Source organism: Rhodnius prolixus, unplaced genomic scaffold (genome assembly GCF_049639745.1).
Source record: "Rhodnius prolixus isolate KJV_2025 unplaced genomic scaffold, Rpr scaffold_7, whole genome shotgun sequence".
Lineage (NCBI taxonomy): Eukaryota > Metazoa > Arthropoda > Insecta > Hemiptera > Reduviidae > Rhodnius > Rhodnius prolixus.
In genome coordinates this window covers 14,960,760-14,985,421 of record NW_027411582.1, presented here as the reverse complement: position 1 = coordinate 14,985,421, position 24,662 = coordinate 14,960,760, and the positions used below count along the sequence as shown (strand labels likewise).

At 36.0% G+C, this 24,662-nt stretch overlaps 1 protein-coding gene across 10 annotated transcripts in view; it reads right to left on the bottom strand.

Moving 5' to 3' along the window:
* LOC141447041 (5-hydroxytryptamine receptor 1-like) overlaps positions 1 to 24,662 on the bottom strand; it is a 590,328-nt gene that overhangs the window by 123,597 nt on the left and 442,069 nt on the right. For all 10 annotated transcript variants that reach the window (XM_074114185.1, XM_074114188.1, XM_074114184.1 and 7 more), the window contains 2 exons: positions 19,466 to 19,709; positions 14,684 to 15,131 (listed from right to left, as the gene is read on the bottom strand). In XM_074114185.1, coding sequence (XP_073970286.1) covers positions 14,684 to 15,131; positions 19,466 to 19,709 — 692 coding nt within the window. The remainder of the gene's footprint in view (positions 1 to 14,683; positions 15,132 to 19,465; positions 19,710 to 24,662) is intronic.

Sequence of the window (24,662 nt, the reverse complement as noted above, 5' to 3'; positions counted from 1 at the left end):
GATTGTTTGCTCCGTGGATTACTCTATCCATTATTATGTTAAAAAGAAAAACGCTCAGGATGTCCCTTTGATTTAGCCCTCATCTTATTTATTTATTTTTTATGAAGTAGAACCATTTATTCTGAAATCTGCTTCCGCATTTCTCATTATAAAGTCATTTCACTCAAAGCGGTTTTTTAATTTCTTTCTAAATAAAGAATCAAAAGATGAAATTGGATCAAGTAAGCTGTGTCGTCCTATGGCCTCTTTCTCCCTCTAAATTGTTATTTCAATTTGTTAGTAGAAAAAAACATTTGTGCTATTTATGTTACACAATTTAAGGGAAAATTGACTATCTTCGTCCTTGAATACAGTAAATGTAATTCATGTAAATTTCTAATAAATCAAGTTTTAGTTTAGTTACTTTAGTTGCGTTAGATTTAACTTTGTTTGGATTTAGTTTAGATTTGCTATAGTACCACAATTTAGTGCGATCTACAAGGTTGTGGCAATAAGGGCCAATATTCTGCTTAGTTACTTACTACGAGGGTCGTTTGAAAAGTCCGTGCAAAAATAAAAACTACTTAATTTTTTGGGGTAAACCTTTTTTATTTTTCAACATAGTCTCCTTTTAGGCTTATACACTTCGTCCAACGCTGCTCTAGTTTGTTGATCCCTTCCGAATAATAGGATTTGTCCAAGTCTGAAAAATAGCCATTCGTTTCTGCAATCACCTCCTCGTTTGAATAAAATCTTTTCCCCGCCAGCCATTTCTTCATATTGGGGAACAAATAGTAGTCCGAGGGAGCCAAGTCTGGAGAATAGGGGGGATGTGAAACGAGTTGGAACCCTATTTTCATTAATTTTGCGACCACAACTGCTGAGGTGTGAGCTGGTGCGTTGTCGTGAAGGAAAAGGACTTTTTTGTGGGCCAATCGTGGGCGTTTTTCTTGCAGCTCGGTTTTCAAACGGTCCAATAACGATGAATAATATGCACCTGTAATAGTTTTACCCTTTTCCAGATAGTCGATGAGGATTATTCCTTGCGAATCCCAAAAGACAGTCGCCATAATCTTTCCGGCCGAAGGAACGGTCTTCGCCTTTTTTGGCGCAGATTCCCCCTTGGTAACCCATTGTTTAGATTGTTCTTTGGTCTCAGGAGTGTAGTGATGTATCCATGTTTCATCCACAGTGACGAAACGACGCTTAAAGTCCTGCGGATTCTTCTGGAACAGCTGCAAACCGTCCTTGCAACACTTCACACGATTTCGTTTTTGGTCAAGCGTGAGCAATCGCGGCACCCATCTTGCGGATAGCTTTGTCATGTCCAAATGTTGATGCAAAATATTATGTACCCGTTCATTCGAGATGCCCACAGCACTAGCAATCTCACGCACCTTCACTCTTCTGTCATCCATCACCATATCATGGATTTTATCAATGATTTCTGGAGTAGTAACCTCAACAGGGCGTTCAGAACGTTCAGCGTCACTTGTGCCCATATGGCCACTCCGAAAATTTTGAAACCACTTATAAACTGTTCTAATCGAAGGTGCAGAGTCACCATAATGTTTATCAAGCTTCTCTTTAGTCTCCTGAGGCGTTTTGCCTTTCATAAAGTAGTGTTTAATCAACACATGAAATTCTTTTTCGTCCATTTTTTGAAAATCACTCGACTTCCTCGATTCAAACGAATGCCAAACACAAAGAAATAGACCGATCTGGCTGAAACTTGGTGTGTGTTCTTCCAAGAGATGCTACTAACTAAACATAACCTCGATACGCGCCAGTGGTGCTATCTCTCTGACTTTGCACGGACTTTTCAAACGACCCTCGTATTACGCCATTTTACTGTTATTTTAGGATCAATTATGTTAAACTACTATTATGTTAGTGTTTTTCATCATACTATAAAAGAAATAATTTATGAATAGTTTTACAGGTAATATAAATTATGGAACATAACAATAAAGTTCTGGCAGAAGTATTATTTTCGCCACATGAAGAAAAACAAACAATCAACAATATGATTGATGACCTAAAGATTCCTACATGTTTGGGTTCCCTAGGCCCTACCACGATTAATTTCCTGATATACGAGAACAAATAAAACAAGTTAGGCAACAACGCAAAAATAGCTCCTAATTTTTCTTATTTTTCCTTTAAAAAAAAGTTCATACAATCGAAAAATAAATTGAAATAAATATTATAGAAGAGAGATAAACAACATTAATCGATTTATCATTCTTATTATCTTACTTATCAACCTATTTTTATTCTTTATTGTTTATTTATTATATATTTATTTCAATTTCAAGGCTGGCCAACATTAAAGCTAATTGGCACCAGTGGCATTCTCAGCGCACTGCCAGCAATTATATTGTGTTCTCTCTTTAATATTAATTAGAACGTAAGAATTTACTAATTTTCATCGTACAAATTGAGGGAAATAAGTTCATGTGCAAAGAAGTATATTTCTAAAACTGTAAACATAAGGTCAACACTGTATCTACTCTCAATCTAAGGGCAAAAAGTTAATGGCTGACAGAAGCGATATTATCAAGATATAATACATATTAAGAAATAAAAGGTGAGACAAACTGATCCTATTGGACAAACAATTGACTTTAATTAAAAACCAATGTGCGTAACTTTTAAGTCTTTTAAGTTGGGCAACAAGTTAGCGAACTAAAGTTTCTAAATTAGGTAATATAATTTCTTCCCCTGTCAAAGGTAATCATGTAATAAAGTTTTTTGTATTAATGAACTCGTATTAATGAAATTATCAGATAATTACAAGTTATTTTTTTAACTTATTAAGAGCGAAAACTAGATTAACTATAAAAAAAGAAGCTTGATTATCTAAAGATCTAAATTAGAAATCAAAATCCGAAAACAACTAATTCAAAAGTCTTTACAGTTTTAACTTACTAACAATCTTATTGGGTAAGATTGTCTCAATTTCTTTGTTTATTCAGATAATTCATAATAATTGCAATCGTCCTGTAACTTTTTCCGTGCATTCTCAAGAAAACTATTTTATGTTTTTAATAGGTAAATTAACATTTTGCTTAGCCTTATTATGTTTCTTTTACACTAGTAATAGAATACAAACTTTTATTTATTATTATTATTTTTTTTTTTAGGTATAATCTAATTAATGTAATGACATTAAGTTGTAATAACATTATTTGTAAATAACTCTAAGATATGGAATGAGTCAACCTCTATTTATATGGCATCCCCAAAAACAAATAAAGAATAATATTATTGTTATTTTTTTTTTGCGCATTAACAGCTGAGGTTATTAGCACTCGGAGCTTTTTTCAGTGCACTGCCGGTCTCCGGACAGTGTTCTCTCGTTACAGACAACACTGTCCATCATCGGACAGTGAGCTGTAAGAAGCTTCTAGGAAGAGAAAATCTAAGGGTTAGCAGCTGGATTCGAACCCGGGACCTCCGCGTGGGAATCGAGTACGCTAACCACATAGCTAATCCCTCCCCTAATAAATAACTATTGCACTCAATATTAAGTTGTAAGATTTAATTTCGCTCATCTATATATATAAAAATGAATGTGTGTCTGTTTGTTTGTACTCGATAGATTCAAAAACCATACATCCAATCGCCGTGAAAATTTGGGAAATTATTAGGTATATCCCCGGGAAGGTTTTTGCAAATTTTTTTTTAAAATCAGAGTTGGGGCTCTAGGTGCTCCCGAACAAATATCCCAAAAATATCAAAATAACATTTAATTAGTAATATTTGTTGAAAGTGTAACCATGAAAACCATGAAAAACAGTTTTTTGCAATTATTAATACGAGAATAAATTATACCGAAGATGGTGGAAAATCCATTAAACTAAAAGTACTCAACAATACTATTGATGTTGATAATCGTTGGGTAGTACCATATTCTCCATTACTACTAAAAACGTAATAACGCACACAAAAATGTTGGGTACTGCAATTCAGTGAAAGCTATAAAATATATTTGCAAATATGTGAACAAAGGAAGCGATATGGCAGTGTTTGGAGTGGAAAATACAACTGCATCTAACGATGTAGTCACCCAATATCAACAGGGACGCTACATAAGTAGCAATGAGGCCGTATGGCGTATTTTATCATTTTCCATTCATGAGCGATATCCAACAGTTGTTCATTTAGCAGAAACTGGACATCGTGTGTACTTTACATCAGAAAATGTACGTGCAAGAGCAATGTCACCACCTCCAACAACATTAACTGAATTTTTCACATTATGTAGAAATGCTACCTTTGCAAGGACACTACTGTACTCTGAAGTAGGGATAATTTTATTGTTAATTTTCATTTCGATGTATTGTATACATTTGATCATTAATAAATTATGTTTGAGGTATCAAAACTGCCTTTTTGTTAAACACAGCAACGTGTGAACGGGTACAGCTAGTTATCGATAAAATAATTAACTTTCAGAAAGATAATCTTTTAGATAGGAAGAAACTTCTTGAAAATAGAAGAATAAGACAAAAAACAAAAAAATGCAACTTTTTGTAAAGTAAAACTTAAATTACTAGAAAAGTCCGACGGAAAGAGATGAAGTAAGTTTAATAAAGAGTGGCTAGCCCCACCAGACTCCTTGCAGGTAAGATCTGTATTCTGTGATTTGGCCAGCAACTGAAAGTTCCTATCTTAACAAGTTGCTTGCCACCACTGCCTCAAGGCAGTTTCCATCTCATTACCTTATCAACTTTATATCATAATAATGAGGAACAGGATGTTCCAAGTTCCTATTTTCAATAGCAAAACAGTTTAATTAGTGAAGATAAGAATATTAATTAAGGCTTCTAAAATTAATTTTTGAAACAATGGTGGATAATTTATTAAATTTCTTCTCATTAATTAAAATAATATTTTAAAAATATTATCTTTCTTAAGATGGTTTCACAACCAGCACAATTTGAGGTCTTTAAAATATTTATAGAGTCAGATAGATACACTTTGATACATTTTTTTTTCTGGCTCCCTGTCTTTAGAGATCTGCCAGAGATGTAATTAATGTTAATTTATAATGTATTATGAATACTACAGGAGTAGATTGGGTTGGCTTGAGATTTCTATAAAGACTGAGATTGTGGGGTGAAAAATTATGGTTAAAACGTAGTCTGATCATAGTTGTAGAGTACAGGAGTAGATTGGGTTGGCTTGAGATTTCTATAAAGACTGAGATTGTGGGGTGAAAAATGATGGTTAAAACGTAGTCTGATCATAGTTGTAGAGTACAGGAGTAGATTGGGTTGGCTTGAGATTTCTATAAAGACTGAGAGGGTGGGGTGAAAAATTATGGTTAAAACGTAGTCTGATCATAGTTGTAGAGTACAGGAGTAGATTGGGTTGGCTTGAGATTTCTATAAAGACTGAGATTGTGGGGTGAAAAATGATGGTTAAAACGTAGTCTGATCATAGTTGTAGAGTACAGGAGTAGATTGGGTTGGCTTGAGATTTCTATAAAGACTGAGATGGTGGGGTGAAAAATTATGGTTAAAACATAGTCTGATCATAGTTGTAGAGTACAGGAGTAGATTGGGTTGGCTTGAGATTTCTATAAAGACTGAGATGGTGGGGTGAAAAATTATGGTTAAAACGTAGTCTGATCATAGTTGTAGAGTACAGGAGTAGATTGGGTTGGCTTGAGATTTCTATAAAGACTGAGATTGTGGGGTGAAAAATGATGGTTAAAACGTAGTCTGATCATAGTTGTAGAGTACAGGAGTAGATTGGGTTGGCTTGAGATTTCTATAAAGACTGAGATGGTGGGGTGAAAAATTATGGTTAAAACATAGTCTGATCATAGTTGTAGAGTACAGGAGTAGATTGGGTTGGCTTGAGATTTCTATAAAGACTGAGATGGTGGGGTGAAAAATTATGGTTAAAACGTAGTCTGATCATAGTTGTAGAGTACAGGAGTAGATTGGGTTGGCTTGAGATTTCTATAAAGACTGAGATGGTGGGGTGAAAAATTATGGTTGAAACGTAGTCTGATCATAATTGTACAGAACATTAGTAGATTGGGTTGGCTTGAGATTTCTATAAAGACTGAGATTGTGGGGTGAAAAATTATGGTTAAAACGTAGTCTGATCATAGTTGTAGAGTACAGGAGTAGATTGGGTTGGCTTGAGATTTCTATAAAGACTGAGATGGTGGGGTGAAAAATTATGGTTAAAACATAGTCTGATCATAGTTGTAGAGTACAGGAGTAGATTGGGTTGGCTTGAGATTTCTATAAAGACTGAGATGGTGGGGTGAAAAATTATGGTTGAAACGTAGTCTGATCATAATTGTACAGAACATTAGTAGATTGGGTTGGCTTGAGATTTCTATAAAGACTGAGATTGTGGGGTGAAAAATGATGGTTAAAACGTAGTCTGATCATAGTTGTAGAGTACAGGAGTAGATTGGGTTGGCTTGAGATTTCTATAAAGACTGAGATGGTGGGGTGAAAAATTATGGTTAAAACATAGTCTGATCATAGTTGTAGAGTACAGGAGTAGATTGGGTTGGCTTGAGATTTCTATAAAGACTGAGATGGTGGGGTGAAAAATTATGGTTAAAACGTAGTCTGATCATAGTTGTAGAGTACAGGAGTAGATTGGGTTGGCTTGAGATTTCTATAAAGACTGAGATTGTGGGGTGAAAAATGATGGTTAAAACGTAGTCTGATCATAGTTGTAGAGTACAGGAGTAGATTGGGTTGGCTTGAGATTTCTATAAAGACTGAGATGGTGGGGTGAAAAATTATGGTTAAAACATAGTCTGATCATAGTTGTAGAGTACAGGAGTAGATTGGGTTGGCTTGAGATTTCTATAAAGACTGAGATGGTGGGGTGAAAAATTATGGTTAAAACGTAGTCTGATCATAGTTGTAGAGTACAGGAGTAGATTGGGTTGGCTTGAGATTTCTATAAAGACTGAGATTGTGGGGTGAAAAATGATGGTTAAAACGTAGTCTGATCATAGTTGTAGAGTACAGGAATAGATTGGGTTGGCTTGAGATTTCTATAAAGACTGAGATGGTGGGGTGAAAAATTATGGTTGAAACGTAGTCTGATCATAATTGTACAGAACATTAGTAGATTGGGTTGGCTTGAGATTTCTATAAAGACTGAGATGGTGGGGTGAAAAATTATGGTTAAAACGTAGTCTGATCATAGTTGTAAAGTACTTTCTACTTTCTGGTATTTCAGCGTACAATGGTCTTTCTCATGCAGGAGGACCAGAAGAGCTTACTGATCGTCTGAATATTGGAGGCTTTAGTATTGAAAAAGTGAACTCCTTTTCCTACTTAGGCACTATCGTTACTATAGATCACGATGTATTCGTAGAGATCAAGAAGAGAGTGGCCCAGGCAAACAAATGTTTTTACAGGATCGGCCAACACATAAAGAGCAAACTTGCATCTTGGAATACGAAAGTAACACCTCTACAAGACGCTCATTCGGCCTGCCCTCACATACAGCGAGGACGCCAAGAACATGCTGAACACCCGAATTGAATATACAGGACTGGCGGAAGCGGATCTAGGAGGCCAAGGTCCACTGATGGGCTGTACAGCCGAAACAGCAACAGCAGCATGATTTTTCTTTTGTATTCTCGGCTGGAGTAAGTTGTAAAATTTACTTTTGACGTATTTTGATTTCTCCTCCTATTTGGACCATTTGTGGTAATAAAGTAAGCAATACGTGTGGAGTAATTCTTTATATCTGAGAGTAGTAACTCCTTAAACAGTAAATTCTCTAGGTCTCTGGGCCACTATTTAGATATTTCCTATCATTTTCTCAAATATTTCAGAGAGATCAGAAGTAAATGTTTAAAGTGCAATTTGTAACCTTTGACTTCCTTATTTTAAGACAATCTACTTTAAAAATAGACTACTGGTCCATCTAAAAGAGTTTTCAATGAATTAAACAACTTGGACAAACTAACACTGTTGAGTGCTAGTGAACACGTTTTCTTGCTAAAACAAACGTAATTTCTCATACGAAGATAAAAGGAATCCTGGAAAATGATATACCGTTTGAAAGCCCATTAGACAAGGAAACTTTTATAAAAAAAGTGCCAGCACCTAGGTCTGGGTAATGATCACATAAGGGCCTAATGAGTTTTCTTTAAAAATTTCGAATACTTTTATTTTCCCAGTATCCAGGAGGAAGATTGAGGCTGTTTGGAGAATAACTTATGCTTCGAAATGGTGTCAATTTTTAGAAAATTTATCTGTCTTTCTAACCGTGTCATCAGAATCGAATTCGGACTAAAACTTTCTGAGTAATAACATTTTTATTGCAAAAAAAAGGTAATGATTTTAGAAAAAAAAATTAAAGTGGCGTCACTCAAGAACAGTGGAAAATATGAAGTTGGCCAATATGTCTTTGAACTCCACTTTAGTTGTACTACACACAGTAGGCCAATGGGCAGTACTTACTGGTTCACCCTGTATATATAAATCCAAACAATTATTGTGCAACAAAATCTGAGCTATAAATAAGGCGGAGGAAAATTTGCAATAATAAAATAAATTAAGAATTTAATTTTATAGAATGAATTAAGTTAAAGGCGAAGATGGAGATAAACCTTCAATTTATTTTAATAAGTAAGGAAGAAAGTTTTAAAAAGGGTTAGTAAAAAAAAGGAGCTTCCGTTTTGGAGAAAGGTAGAAGGATAGAGGATGTACTCTGACAGGGGTTGGCCAGCAAAGTTGGATTAGAAGTAATCTTTTTCTCCAGTATCTAATCAATATTCAAGTCACGACTAGAATTTGTTTTGTGGCATTTGGTTAGAACGAATGAGATGCTACGAGTACAAAAGTACTTCGCACAATTCTGTAGACTGTTCTTGAATGGCCAGCCAGCCAAACTTTGCAAACTATTCTTTCCCTTACTTTATTTATTTTAAATTCTTTATTGAATCACTTGTTTTTGCTAAATGCATTTTCACTTCAACATAAATGCTAGAAAGATTTAAAATTTAAGCGATAAATGGGATATATGTTACCCCAAAATGCAGCAGTAAAGTCCAAATATCATTTCCATGCGTTTTTTTTTAGTTTAAAAAGCTCTACTGTGGCGGCGCCATGGACACGGCCGTGTGTTGTACGTGAATACGTTTACGTAACGGGTTATATTTTTTATATAAAATATTTGTATTTATGTATTTAGGATGAAATCAAGGAAACAAATAATTACTGTGTTACAATATAACTTTATTAATTATAGGTCTGTTATACGAAAAGTACGACACAAATGGCTTACAAGATATATCGAGATTTCTGGTAAACGTTAAATCAATATAGGTATTACCTAACGTTGTTAGAGAAGTTTCAATATAAGACAAATAGAACTCGCTGAGCATGAAGTCGGACAATGAACGGTTTTGTGAGACATCAACATTAAAGTCTCTAACTATCATAATTGGTGTAGTAAGATCAGGCTCGTAATCGGGTATAATTTTAGCGATGTTTTTGGAATATTTTAATAACAATTGTAACATAAAGAGTTTGATTTCTGCTGACGCTGTGCCCGGATGGATATACACACACCCGAGTACGAATTTAAAGATGCCATTGGCCTTTACGTTTACTGGACAGGCATCACCAGTTTTAGCGTCCTTCATTTCCAAATAAATTTCCGAAACGTCAATGTTAACTCTTACAATCAGTGAAGCTATTGATATTGCGATATATGGCGACTCCACCGGCTTTGCGACTTTTACCATTCGATTGTTCTTGAGAAGCTCTTTCCAACCGTATACGATCCCTGTAATTGGTTTTGGCTTTTCGACGCGTATAGGCCGACATTATATATTTTTGATAATATTTTTTTATTCTAACACCTTATTATAGTCACTGTCACTATTTTACACTAATGTTTTATACACAATCAGCTTGAGGAGAGAAGCTGCCCACCGGCAACACTCTTGCTGGAGTTTCTCGTACTACTGAAGTTGGTCACGAGGCCAACAGCGTTTCAATCGTCGTGGAGGACGATCTGGAATCGTTTTAGAGGCGAGATTTCGAACAAGAGGATTTGTACAGAATAGAAGAGAGTTAAAGAATTTTCTATATTTAGATTTAGATTCGTCAGTTACGTATGAGATTTTGAGATCGTTGTGGAGGGTAGAGTTAGAGACATAAAATGGAGAATTCGTAATCTGACGGAGAATTTTTGATTGAAAGGCCTGTATTTTTTGTGAATTGGAAAGTTTGGTTGAACCCCACAGCTCAAGTTCGTGAAGTCCAGATCGGTTTGAGTAAGCTGCTGTATATTAGTTTTTTATGCTCCAGTGGTAGTTTGGATTGACTGCCAATTAATCGTAACAGTAAACTGTTTCGTTGGTTGAATATTTTCTTAAAAGTACACACTACAGCTACAGAATCCCATTCATTGTCAACAACTTAGCTTTATCTCCCAATCGTAAGAGATTTATTAAGAATGTTCAGCCAAAGAATTATTCGAAGATCATCTAATGGAGCCGCAAAGATATAAAAAGAACATCTTGCGCTGATTATTAGATATGCACCAGTGGCTCACCACTTACTTAAGATGAAAGAAATACAGCTGGCTCAATGTCGAACAGTGTGGAATTCAAGAGTGTACATAGTCAATGATGGCGTACACTACCTTAGAGAATGTCCGCCGCAGCTTTGTACTATAAGCAGATTGAAAGTATTTGGAGTAGAAGTAATACTGAGAGACAAGTTTATAAACAATCTGTCACTGACGATTTGAGTAGGATACTGTTGTAACCAGTCTGGTAGGTTACAGAAATATAAGCTAGCGTGTGGATTGAATGTGAGGGCTTTTTTTATATTTTATTGGCCAATTGTGGAGTTAGGTCCTATGCCTAGGGCGCCTGTCTCAAAATAATATCAATACTTAAGTCATTTCTTGTGTGTCAAGGACGTAAATCACTTTAAATTGACTACTTAAGAAATGTATAAAACGATTTAACCTGGACAAATGTATAAAATAGAAGTCGATTTTCCCAATAAATTGTCGAGAAAAAGGGAAATAATGAATTTCAGCTCAAATTATGGTTGAGTACACCAGAATAGCGGCAGCTCTTTATAGGCTGAGGTCACACGCCCTTTGGCACGCCTTTTTTCTCTAACAGAATGAAAAAGTGAATTAAATAAATACTCTTTCACTAATATAAATATCTAATTAATTAAATAAATAAAAGATGCCCACGCAGGGCGTATCCCTCTTCAACAACCTTACTCCATCCTCCTCTTTGAAAAAACCAGTGGTGCGGCAAATGTTGCAAACAAATAACATGTGCACCATACAAGGTTTGCCGCCTCTGGGTAGTCCGCCTCCAGAGATTTAAGATTTTCTAGCGCATGCGCTATAGAACTGGAATTTGTGGGTGGATGCTTATTAATTATTCAATAAATTAACAAGCTCGATCTATTTTTAATTAAGCTTTATTTAAAGAATTTTTAAAAAAAGCGTCTTCTTTTTTTAACTCTAAATTTCTTTCTTTTTTTACACGTCTTTGATGTTTTAATAGAAGAAATTGATGGAGAGAGAATTTACAATTTACTACAAATTTCTTTAATTAAATATTAAATAAAATCCAAGCCCTAGACTGGGAAGCGAACCCTGAACCAATTTGCATCCAAGCATTCCAGTCCGCGCCTTTAACTGCTTGGCCTAGTGTTAAATAACATTAAAATAACAGTCCTACAACAGAGATATTTTTTGTAAGCCCAATGGATGGTTCTTTAAATTAACCAGTGCCAGCGAGGGTATTTTTCGGGACCATATTCTTGCATGCTTCTAGTAGAGGAAGTGGTGGTAATGTGGAACCCTGCTGGTATTATGGAACCCAATAATATTTAGGCAGCAAGTGATCTTGTGTTAACAGTATCCGGGCTCAAACTGTAGCTAGATAGCACTAGTGTGCAAAGCAGGCGGTTGGTTCAGTTGCTATTGTATTGTTCATCTAGTTTGTTTTTATCGATTCTTGAAAAACTTTAAGAAGGCAAGTTCAAACTGTTATTTTTGTTTTGTTATCAAAATAGTGGTAGTTATCCGCACTATATATTGGTTCAAAAGGGAAATATTGCAGCGATTTTCAATTGTGAATCAGTTCTTCTGTTCCCCAATTTTTGTTGGCGACATATCAAATCCAAGATAGCGTTGTTTGCAATATGGAACCTCATGGGTGCTGGTAATATGGAACCCTGTTCTACACTCGCAGTAGAAAAATTTCATGGGGTTCCATATTGCAAGCATTACAAGCAAATCACTTATTTTTCTGGGGAAAAATTGGCGGTGCCTCTTCCTCCACCTCGCGCGATGCGTTCTCAGTCCTCGCTTATCGTAATGAATTCTTTGATCCTTTAGCTATCCAGTGGTCTAATTTAATTTTGGATGTAGACGATAGATTCGAAACTATAATGCCAAACTGTATCCCCCGATTTTGTTATCATTAGGTTTATTGGATTGCCTCCATATGATAGCAAATTTAAAGACGTACTCACGTCAAAAAAGGTCTTTTCTGGATTCAAGCTATCTCAAAACGAATATTACTGGTGAAAAATTCTACACGATTTCAATTTCTTGTACTATAGTGATGTAAGGAGAAGTAAAATTAAGATTAAGTGCAGTTCGTGCAGTTAAGAAATAGCAGGTAAGAAAGAACGCTCTGCGTTAGGTAAAGCTCTTCCTTATGGCCGTAGAAAAACTAGGATATCACCTTAAATCGAGGCAGGACACAAAGAAAACCTGAGACAATCCAACTCAGAACCATGAGCTAGCAAGGAACGAAGAAATATGTTCTTATTTCCAGGTTTGATAGCGTTGCACTCTTTTTACTAAGAGATTTTTGGTACTTTAAGATTACGCGAGTGGGACACTAGCGAGGAAGAAAAGAAAAATCGTCTTCCTTGCATGATAAATTGCAAAGATATGTTGAGCTAACACTCCTTTCATTGGAGCCTGTCCTGGGGATCACCAAGGACTCGGTTACGTGTGGCTCTCAGAGACTGAGATCTGGAGATAACATGAAAAGAACTAGGTGATCTGTCCTGGGGAACAAACACAGCAAGACTCTGATGCCTTGGCTGTGTAAACAAAGAACTGAAGAGACTCTGTGTTTGGGCAGAAATCAGATTACTCTGATCACAGGTCAAAAACAGAAGAAAAATCTAAAATGGGGCTAAAAAAAAAAAGCTGCAAAAATATTCATTGTACCCAAAACCCACTCTACGGCGACTTGCAACAAAAATACTAAGATGTTCCATATTACCAGCACCTCAAGGCAGAGGCACCACTTTCACTTTTTCCATAAAATTGAAGGTTGCTCATCTGGTGGTTGGAGGAGAGTACATTTGAAGACAATAGTGCAAGACTAATATATAAAGCTAAAAATTACCAGAGAAAGCAATACAATTTTTTGGAATGTCTAGCATAGGTAAATCAAAAACAAAGATGGGTTCCATATCACCACCACTTCCTGTATATTTTACCAGTAATAGTAAACTAACGGGCAAATTTCTTCCTCTTGTTGTCCAAGTTCGCTTCCTGGGGCTTTAATAAATTGATCTGTAACCCAGTTCTAGGGACAAGATCTAAGAAAGACATTCCTGCCTTACGCTAGATAACAAAATGCATTATCTTTGTAGCAGTGCGACAGAATTCTTACAACTGTAAGAAACTGTTTCGGCTGTAAGAGATAAATGAACAGATTACAAAGGGAAGAAGTAGAAAGCTCACTGATTCCAGGAGGCCGTCATCTCCTCCATCAAGAAAACAAACTTAAAATAAGAACTCAGAAACCAAGTTCATTAAAAAATAACCAAGCGAGACAGTTACTGCATACTCTAGTCTAGAACGTTTACGTTACTTCTATGTCTTGCTTTCAAATCTTTAATTAATATGACATCTAACATTTATAATCAGTACATAAATTAGGTTAGCTTACTAGTAGATGTATTTGTTTGCTAAAATATAGTCTTGTGCTGTAACCTTAAAATGTATTAATTATTTACCATATTGTATTCCAGAACCAAACACATCTCTCGAATATCATATCATCTCTCCCATACCCGTTCACCAAACTTCTACAATGCTACTTAAACCTTTGTGGACTTGTGGATAGAAGTGCTCTACCAAGCGTTCTATCACCCAATACAAACATTCCCGTTCCAAAAAGCTTCGCAGGAAACGCCAACCCCTCTCTTTCATGTTTCTAATTATAACATCCTCACTGTACCTGAATATTCCTTCTGTCTGCGATCATTATTACAGGTAACCTGTGGTACCAACTTTCATTATTCCCTTTACCTTCATTATAATGTATGTAGTCAAAGAACTTTCTGCCTCTTTCATTGCTGGAAATCCTAGCCAAATATTGAGCTGAGAAATCTAAAATGGAAATAGAAGCGTAAAATAATAATTAACTTCTCTTCTAAATACCGTTATACTTATTTCTCTCTCCATTGTATTTCTTCGTCATATCATATTCCACAAACTGCTTAACCGCCCACACTTATGGAGAAACTGATTTGTGAGGTAAAAAACATGGAAAGCAATGTTCCATTTTTTTTGTAAAATATTTTGGACAAGCTCAGCATTATTGCCAAACGGAAAGCTACACTACTGTATAAATTACCTTCAAAAATCAAAATATGAATTGAAAACTAAAATGAATACTAACTGTGGTGTTCGTAGAAGTTGTACTGGTCCGATGATGCGCTCTGGCAGCTGGTGAACTTGCACAGCTGACCGCTAAACGTGATTCCGGCCCGGAACCATTCTTGTTGATCTCCAAAAAACAATGGCTGGTCTCTAAATGTGTTTGAGCTCTTCTTTCTTCTAATACAATCTTTCTGGCAGCTCGAAATATTTTGTAATAGACGAACATCATTACGGCTAATGGTATATAAAAGGACAATAGCGTTGCATAGATTTGATAGCCAAAATCTTGACAGACAAGACACTGTGTACCCGGTTGACCAGTCTCTTCGCCGTGCGTATTGCCAAGGATCAACAGCGGTGGCAGACTTATACAAGCGGCGCCTAGCCATACCACAGAAACACATGCCATCATACGTTTTGGAGTTCGCTTTACACCATACTCCAATGGTTTCGTTATGGCGTAATACCTTAAACAAAAGAAAAAGAAAAATATAAAATCAATAATTGTTGCATTAGAAACAAGACATAAATAATAAGATATCATGAGAAAAAAGTACGAACTACTTTTTGCAAGAATTGCAGTCAGTTTTTTACTCTAACATTGCTGCAAGTGCATTATTAATAATAATATTTCATTAATTTTTACGTAAATAAACAAACCAAACTAGTAGTGGATGTTTCTAACTTTGTTCTATGAATATTTAAGCACCTACTCACCATCCATTAGGGTAGGACCTGTTTTATAATCTCAGCCACATTACTAAGTGAAACTTAATGGGAAAGCTTTTATCTACGTTATATGGGACTTGTACAATCTAGGTTTTTGTTTGAATTAGTAACTATTTTTAGAATCTATTAGAACTATTAGAGTATACGAGGTGTGGCTAATAAATAACGAGACTAATGCCAAATCCTAACGACCGACAGCTGTGCAGCGTCTCACGTGTTTGTAGAGAAATCTATCTGACCGGAACTGTCGTTTGTGTAAGAGGTGTTTGTTTCGTTTTGCCGAAAACATGGATATTACACATGTAGTAGAGCAACGAATTGTCGAGAAATTTCACATGAAACTTGGTAAAACCGCTACTGAAACTTATCTTTTATTAAAAGAAGTTTATGGCGATGAATTTTTATCACTTAGGCGAGTTTTTGAGTGGTTCAAGCGTTTCGAAGATGGTCGAGAAGACGTCGGAGATGATGACCGCCCGGGTCGCTCTTCCACGTCCAAAACGGATGAAAATATCGATTGTAATTAATCAACATTACTACCGTGAGGTGCTTGCTCAACTCCGTGAAACAGTAAGGAAAAAACGACCCGATTTGTGAAAGAACAAGTAAAGGGTTCTCCATCAAGACAACGCGCCGGCTCACACTGCATTTTCTGTCAAGTACAACATCCCAGTTTTAGGCCATCCGCCTTATTCGCCTGGCCTGGCCCCATGTGACTTTTATCTGGTTCCCCAAAGTCAAATCTGCATTAAAAGGAACACGGATTTCAGTCCGTTGAAGCTGTGAAAGAAAAAGCGGCACGCGTCATGCAGGAGCTGACAGAAAAAGACTTCCAGCACGGTTCTGAACAATGGTAAATTCGCGTGGAGCGTTGTAGGGATTGGGGAGGGGTGTATATTGAAGGTGTTAATAACTAAATATGTTTAAATTTAAAATAAAATGTTTAACAGCAATAGCTAATATCATTCTAGCTAATATTTCCTACTTTATCCTTTATTTTTGAAGTTATTGTTTTACATGACGGTTCAATGTCAAAGAATGCGATATAATTTCAGTGCAAGGAGAATTAAACTTAAGAAAAAGTTCGGAAATCAATATTGATAATCTATTTTCACAAATAAAATTCAATATAATAGGGACTATTTTAAGGGAAGGGATTAGCTATGTGGTTAGCATACTGGACTCCCACGCGGAGGTCCCGGGTTCGAATCCAGCAGCTGACCCTTAGATTTTCTCTTCCTAGGAGCTTCTTACAGCTCACTGTCCGGTGATGGACAGTGTTGTCTGTAACGAGAGAACACTGTCCAAAGGCCGGCAGTGCACTGGAAAAAGCTCCGGGCGCTAATAACCTCAGTTGATGATGCGCCAAAAAAAAAAAAAAAAAAATAGGGACTATTTATAGGAAATACGAGGTGTGGCTATTAAGTAACGAGACTATTGCGAATTTACCATCGTTCGAAACTGTGCTGGAAGTCTTTTTCTGTGACGCTTTTTCTTTTACAGCTTCAAAGGACTGAAATCGTGTTCCTTTTAATGCAGATTTGACTTTGGGGAACAGATAAAAGTCACATGGGGCCAGGTCAGGCGAATAAGACGGATGGTCTAAAACTGGGACGTTGTACTTGGCTAGAAACATCTTGACAGATAATGCAGTGTGAGCCGGCTCGTTGTCTTGATGGATGGAATTTAGCAAGCACCTCACGGTAATAATGTTGATTAATTATAATCGATATTTTCATCCGTTTTGGACGTGGAAGGGCGACCCGGGCGGTCATCATCTCCGACGTCATCTCGGCCATAAAAAAAAGATAAGTTTCAGTAGCGGTTTCACCAAGTTTCATGTGAAATTTCACGACAATTCCTTGCTGTACTACATGTGTAGTACCATGTTTTCGGCAAAACACCTCTTACACGAAACGACGGTTCCGGTCAGACAGATTTCTCTACAATAACACGTGAGACGCTGCAATCGAAAGAGAAGGCTTTACGCTGCACAGCTATCCGTCCGTTAGGATTTGGCGCATGTATAGTTCTTCTGTAGCAGCATCAATCTCGTTATTTAATAGCCACATCTCGTAGAATACTTTTAACTTTAAATCTTAATACAAATAATAACAGAAATAATGTTTTGTTCTAACTATTTACAGCTGTGACAATAATGATTTTCAGAGAACAATCTAGAGGCAGCAAGTAGATTAATGAAGAAGGCAGAATGCTTAGGAAAATTAATGGAACAGATCTTCACTTTGTTTTTGCACCTGAAGGAAAATGTGATATGAGCATTAAGGCCGTCATGGAGTCAAGTTGAATCTTGTTCAGAATTGGAGAATATTAATTACAATTTAAGTGACTAAACCAAGCTTTACTTTTTACTTACCATTTTTCATTTTTTTTCGCCTTCCCAAGTTATCTTTTCAAAAAAATGATAAATAGCGTTCAGTAATGATGTAACATGACCAAAGCTGACTGCCTTAGACGTCTGTTTTTCTAACAGAAACCATATTTATACTTTTTTCGTTTTGTCATTTTAAAGATATTTAAGGCTTTGCCAAAAATTACCTTCTCAGTCGTCACAATATTTTTTTTGTTGGTAATTCACCTTTAAATATTGTCTAATTTTATTTAAGTTTTGCGAAAAATTGTTTGGTCTTAGATGAACTGATTTGTTTTTGCAAAATTTTATATATTTGCAATCCGATCTCTTCCAGCTCAGAAATGAATCTTTTCAATTAAACTATTTAGTCAGCAGGCACAAAACTCTGGATGAGCGCTTCCACAATCAGTTGAACGCTACAATCTGACTGGTGCAATTATAACCTGAGCAAATGTGATGCTTGCCACAACCTGATTATATCCTCCAGTTGTGGGGGACTCAATATGGTTCACGGACGGCTCCAGAACAGAGGAAGGGGTGGGAGCGGGAGTGTACGGGGTGAAGCCGAAATTTAGGTTTTCGGTTAGCCTAGGAAAACTAGATTACGGTTTTTCAGGCTGAGCTAGCTGCAATTAGGTTCTGTGCTGCCGACATTGTTGGACGAGGAATAACTGATTCTAAGGTCGTGATTTTCTCGGACAGCCAGGCAATAAGTTCCCACCAGGTCAATTCAAGGTTGATATGGGACTGTCTGGGTGCCCTGAAGGAAATTAGTGACCACAATAAGGTCTTTCTGGTTTGAGTACCTGGTCATTCAGGTCATAAGAGAAACGAAGTGGCAGATTTATTGGCCCGGGAAGGCTCTGCGGGACACTTCGTTGGCCCGGAGCCCTATTTTGGGATCTCTAAGTGTCTTAAGACTGCGGCCATTAAACTATGGGTGCAGACTAGGGCTCAGGAGTAGTGGCTTGCCAACACAGGGCAGGGACAGGCGAAGGAGTTCATTAAGGGCTATTCACCGAGGCTGACCTGGAGAATTAATCCGTCAAGGCAGTGGGACTATAAGGATGTTAACATGCATTGCATGGGCCTGGCAGACGATAGCCTTTGTAGGTTCTGTCACGAAGAGGAGGAAACAGTACTGCACGTGTTGTGTCAGTGTGAGGGGTTTGTCTGGCTAAGGATGTTATTTCTCGGGTAAGAAAAACCAAGGCCTGTGAGCTTTACCCCAGGAGTCGCTCTCCAGAATTAAGAGTCTGATTAAACGGACGGGTCTGGAGGGCGAGCTCTAGAGAAGGGGAGCCACAATAGATCCAAAGGGGTCGCAGTGGCGTAGGCCTTAAAGGCCGCCCCATTTGAATCTTAGCCTGATTAAAGATAAATTCCGCAAGATGACGTGTTTCTAAATGGGGCTTTTTCTAGTTTAAAATGTATTAATAATTGTGTTTTTCACATTATTTCTGTATTAATATTGTATTAGTAACTTATATTGTGTTTTTTTCCCAAGGAATCTATCGATACCAATGTTAAGATCCTAAGATGTTTTACAACCGTGGCCAGAAGTAATTGAAAGTGTTCAGATTCTAAAAAAAGGTTTTCACGCGATAAAAATCACTTTTTACACAAAAATATTTCGTACACCTTTTTCTCATCCAATTATTTAATGCAATTTCAATATAAAAATAAATTATAATTTACCTGTCTACACTGATCATACAAAGATTTAGAATTGAAGCTGTACAAGAGAGTACATCGAATGATACCCAAATATCGCACATAATTGGTCCTAGATTCCATGTGCCCATCAGTTCGTATAACAAAGCCATTGGCATGACAAGTATGGCCACACAAAGATCGCTTACAGCCAAAGATACTAGAAGGTAATTGCAAGGTCGCCGCAGTTTTTTGACTAAGCAAACGGCGACGCAAACCAATATGTTACCTGCAACAAAAAAATAAATTCAAAGTAAATATTATTTGAAGCTTTTACTTACTTAAAATTATTAAATAATGTAGAAAATAGTGAATTCAGTAAAATGGAGATAATTGATCTAAACAGCATAAAATCGTCAGTTTAATAAGACAAAATGATGAGGTTTTTGACATTTTTATGTTAACTACATGCAAGTAAAGCAACTGGCTGGCAGATGAAATAAGATAAAGCAAGGAAGGCAGTGGCAGAAATAAAAACCTTAAGTTTTTGTTTCTAACTTCATATAAAAGGAAATTATCTTACAGGATGCTGAGAAATTGGAGAACCTGCTAAACAGCAGCCATGAAAGAGACTTTTATGTTTTGATAAATATTCCATATTCGACAAAAACGAGTTAGTTGTTTATAAAAAAGTAAAAAAAATCTTGTATTTTTTAAAAGATATGTTTTTTTAAAATTTATTTTGTTATTCACAATCTGTGTACAATATACAATAAGTAAATATGAAGACTATGATGAACTGGTGCGGGAGGAGAAAAGCTACCCAGCGGTAGCACTCTCTATATGAGAGAGGAGAATGTGAGGAGGAGAATATGAGGAGGAGAGAGGAGAGATAGGAGAATAATGGCGTTTAGGCCTTCAGCCTACCAGGAAGTCGCAGGGCCACTGGCGATTCAGTTGGCGAGGAGTATTAGGGATGTCAGAGGAAGCGAGAGACTGTACAAGAGGATTAGAGCAAGTCGAGAGAGCAGTATGGAATTTTTGGTATTTAGTCTTGGCGAGTTGGTCTATGAAGGGAATGTTGAGGTCTTAGTGAAGAGAGTGATTAGTCACCATAGAAAGGAGCGTCAACTATCTGTCGGAGGAGTTTTGACTGAAATGTCTTGCACTGTCCGTATGTTTTTAGGTTTGGCTGAACCCCTCAGTCCGTAAGTCCACATAGGTTTGAGGATAGTACTGTATATTAAGCGTTTGAGTTCTATGGGCAATTTGGAGCGTTGTCCAAGTGGTCTGTAAAGAAGTTTCGCACGTTTTGTCATTGCTTGTCTTTTAAGTCTAGTGTGTGGGTTCCACGTGAGTCGTTTGTCTATGTAGAGCCCAAGGTAGCGCACCAGATCTGTGTACAAGGAAGAGGATTGCTGTTGAAGAGGACAGGAGCCCCGCCGGAGAGTAAACGTGGCATGCTAGCATTTCTGTGGATTCATTTTAATCCGCCACTTCTTTGCCCAGGATTCTATTTTATGTAAGTGTGTCCTGTAACTTGTATGAAGCTGATGAAGGATGTGTACTTGTAGCTAGCATGGCTGTGTCGTCTGCATATGTACAGAGAGAGGGTTGTACAGGTATGTCTGATGTGTATACTGTGTAGAGAACGGGGCCACGTATACTCCCCTGCGGCACTCCCGTCCCCACTGTCGAGAAAGAAGAGATTGTTGAACCAGTACTTATTTGAAAGAACCTATCTGAGAGATAGGAGCGCAGAATGAGGTAGTATGTTGAGGGAAGATGCTTTTTCAGTTAGAACAGTAATCCAGGATGCCAAATTTTGAATTACTATTTTTAACTCCTTTTGTGAGTGTTGTTATGAGCTAGATTTAACCTATGGTTTTGCTAAACCACACTTGGTTTCACAATTATTGTTTCTGTTGCACAGAACCTATTGTGTATTGATTATTTGGGCTTTTCGGTGTAATTATTGCGTAGTCTAGCATATCCGCAGTAAAGACTAGAAATAAGTTTCCTACAACCTTGAGAACTGAATTGAACGCAAGTATACGGGTATATCTGGTCGTCCCTGCGGGGATCCCAGTCTAACAACCCCAACAATCAAAACAAGAATAATACTTACCTGCAGAAATGATTGTGCAACCATTTTGGTTTTAGCGAAAAACATAGAAAAACTTTTAAGTCTTTCCAGAAGAAGTGTCAAGTCCAGTTCTCCCTGTCAGTGTATTGACAGTGAACTATTTTTTTGTTCAAAATGGACAATAAGCAGCATAGTTCATAGTTAAATTTGAAAAAGTTCTTTGGTTTAAAAGATATTTTAGCAAAGACATGATAAAATATGAAAGCCATCATAATATGTTATGTTGCTGATTTTGTTGCAAACCTGCACTAAAATAAAGTATGCAAAACCGTGACATAAGGAGAGCCTCCATCAAAACAGGACATTAAAAATAGGTCAACCTATATAGGTTGGGAAAAAAACCGTAAGAACGGATTCAACACACGTAGATTTGAACTAAATCCAGCCATCAAGGCTGCAGAAAACATATTTCCTTCTAACACCAAAGGATCATAAGGACAGTTTGCCGGAATTCCTGTCTTAAGGAAAGGATTGAAGTTGGTCACGACCTTGCAATTAGGTTAAGTCCCACTTTATTCTGTGTGGAAGTAATACTAAGACTCCTTTATATATGCCAGCATTTTGACATCAACTCCTCAACTCACGTTTATGAAAAATTAAGAATACATGAAAGTATACATTTCATCTAAGTTGCTGACTAAGGAACATAGATCTTATTACATAGCCAGCCGACTTGTTATATACAGCTTACTGAAGGGGTAGTCGACAGTTTCGTAACAATCGATAATAATGTTACTATTCATTTCTAAGATGGTTATATAATCAAATATGTGACCCAAATTCTTCTTCCCTCTAATGGATTACCAATACCTGACAGTCATATTTCATAGCATAAGTAAACTTTTTCATTGATTCTCATTTTATTATTTCACAAGTAGCAGATATTAAATTGCTCACTTATGTGATAAGACTGTGATACAAAATATATTTGAAAAGTTATTTAATCTAAATATATGCTGAAATGTGTAAATTACTCTGTGTCGAATGCTCTAAGTCTTCGAGAATTTATCTAAAGTTTATAATGTTCTTAAACGGGCTTTTCGATTTAATACCTCCATTTAGAACTTAATTTGTTTCATGGTAGTAAATTGTTGTCATATGAAATACAATTCAAGTAAATAATTATATATTTATCGTAACTAATCTAAACTTAATAACGCATCAATTCATAAGTCATTCTTTTCATTACTTTATAAATTTTATAAATCTCTAAACTCATCTTTATTTTTTTATTTTTTATTTCTTACTTTCCTTATCATTTTATTTTGTAAGATTATTATTGTTATGTGAATCATGATCTTTTTTTGTTTTGTAAATTCTTTATTGTTTTCATAACTGTTATTAACTTTTAAGTTTTATGAAATAATACTGCATAAATTACAAACTTCTGATCGATTAATCAATTAACCTCTGATTGATTATTCTTAATTAATCTAAATCAATTACTTATCTCACAGACTATATTATGAAACCTTTTTGGTAAATAAAAATATTCTGCAAGAGTTTTTAAGATTACTTTTCTCAGACTCGGCACCTTCACTCTATCAACCAACTGAAACTACCTCACGGAAAACACAGATAAATGAGGAATAAATCACATCTTCTCTATCAGCATTGAGTAGCCAAGTCGGTTCAAAAAGATGAAAAAGAAGGTTACAATAAAGTAGTATTCGCCTACTTTATAAGTGGCGATGTCAATCCGAGGTTGGGTTCAATGACACATAAAGTGAGAATTACTTTAGTGAATGCATAAGAGTAATGTTGCCTTACGTGAGATCTTGCTAATCCAGGAACGTCCTATAAAACAAGGTTCTACCAGAGTGGAATAGCAAAGGTGAAAAAGAAGCAGCTCAAATTACTTACTTCACTAACATGGAGATGTTTAGTAGATAGATTGACAAAATAATAGAGTAATACATAAATAGGTTACGTGCAGTGTAGTAAAAAATAAGTTAAATATGAGTATAAGCTAGTCCTGTATAAGTCTAGTGAGTGACCAACATCTTTAAATACGAGTGAAAGATAGTTCTATATCAGTCTAGTGAGTGACCAACATCTTTAAATACGAATGAGTATAAGATAGCCCTATATAAGTCTTGTGAGTTCCCAACATAGTTAAATGTGAGTGTAGAATGGTCCTATATAAGTCTTGTGAGTCACCAAGATGGTTAAAGAACTATTTCATGAACTGAAATAGAAAAAACAAACTTTCCATGCAAATTCAGTTAATAAACCTTGAAAAATACTGAGGAGAATATCAAGAAATAGCCAAGCTATAGAAACTGCATTTGTGTTTACAGAAATGGCCACTAGAGTTCTCCACCGGATGGAGTATAAATTAAGCTTACCGCCTATTTAATGGCGGCTCACAAGCCTATTTCTCTTATACCAATTTCAAGATTAAACAATACAAATTCCCAACTTTTTTTTATTCTGTTAACGATAATTCTGTAAAATATGAAGAAATATTCCAAAAGAAACATTTTTAATCGTATTTTTAAGGTACTTTTTTTTTTCTTGTTTTAATCGAAAGTTTATCAAATACCTATGGGAGAAATGTTGGAAAAAAAATTTTAAATTAATTATTTCATTGAAATTATTAAGTTTGAAGTAATGGCCAATCACAGCACAGTAGGGCAGCAGACGGTGGGCGGGTCATGCCCACCTCTAGTGTAGACACGCCCCATCCAATAGAAACCAGTTATGGGCTGGTCAAAGTGTACTTAACAATGGTGCTTCAATACCTTTCACTTATTTTTCTAAATCTTTTATTATTTTCTCATATTTTATTAACTTTTACTAGTTATTTTGGAAATAATATTAATCTTACATAGATATTGAGTTAAAATGCTAACAAATTATTAGAAAAAAATAAAATTCTCAATTTTCAAGAAATGTTTTATTAAGTTAAGATCATTTACGAATAGTTTTCGCCAATATTCGACAGTTTCACTTTACTTTCTCATGAAAAGAATCTCCTATGAACACTCACATGACTTTTTCTTACCAAAACTTACGAATATAATTGAATTTTATTGTAACTTAGAATTATATAATAAAAAGAAAAAAAAGGGATCAAATTAATATTGTTGAAAA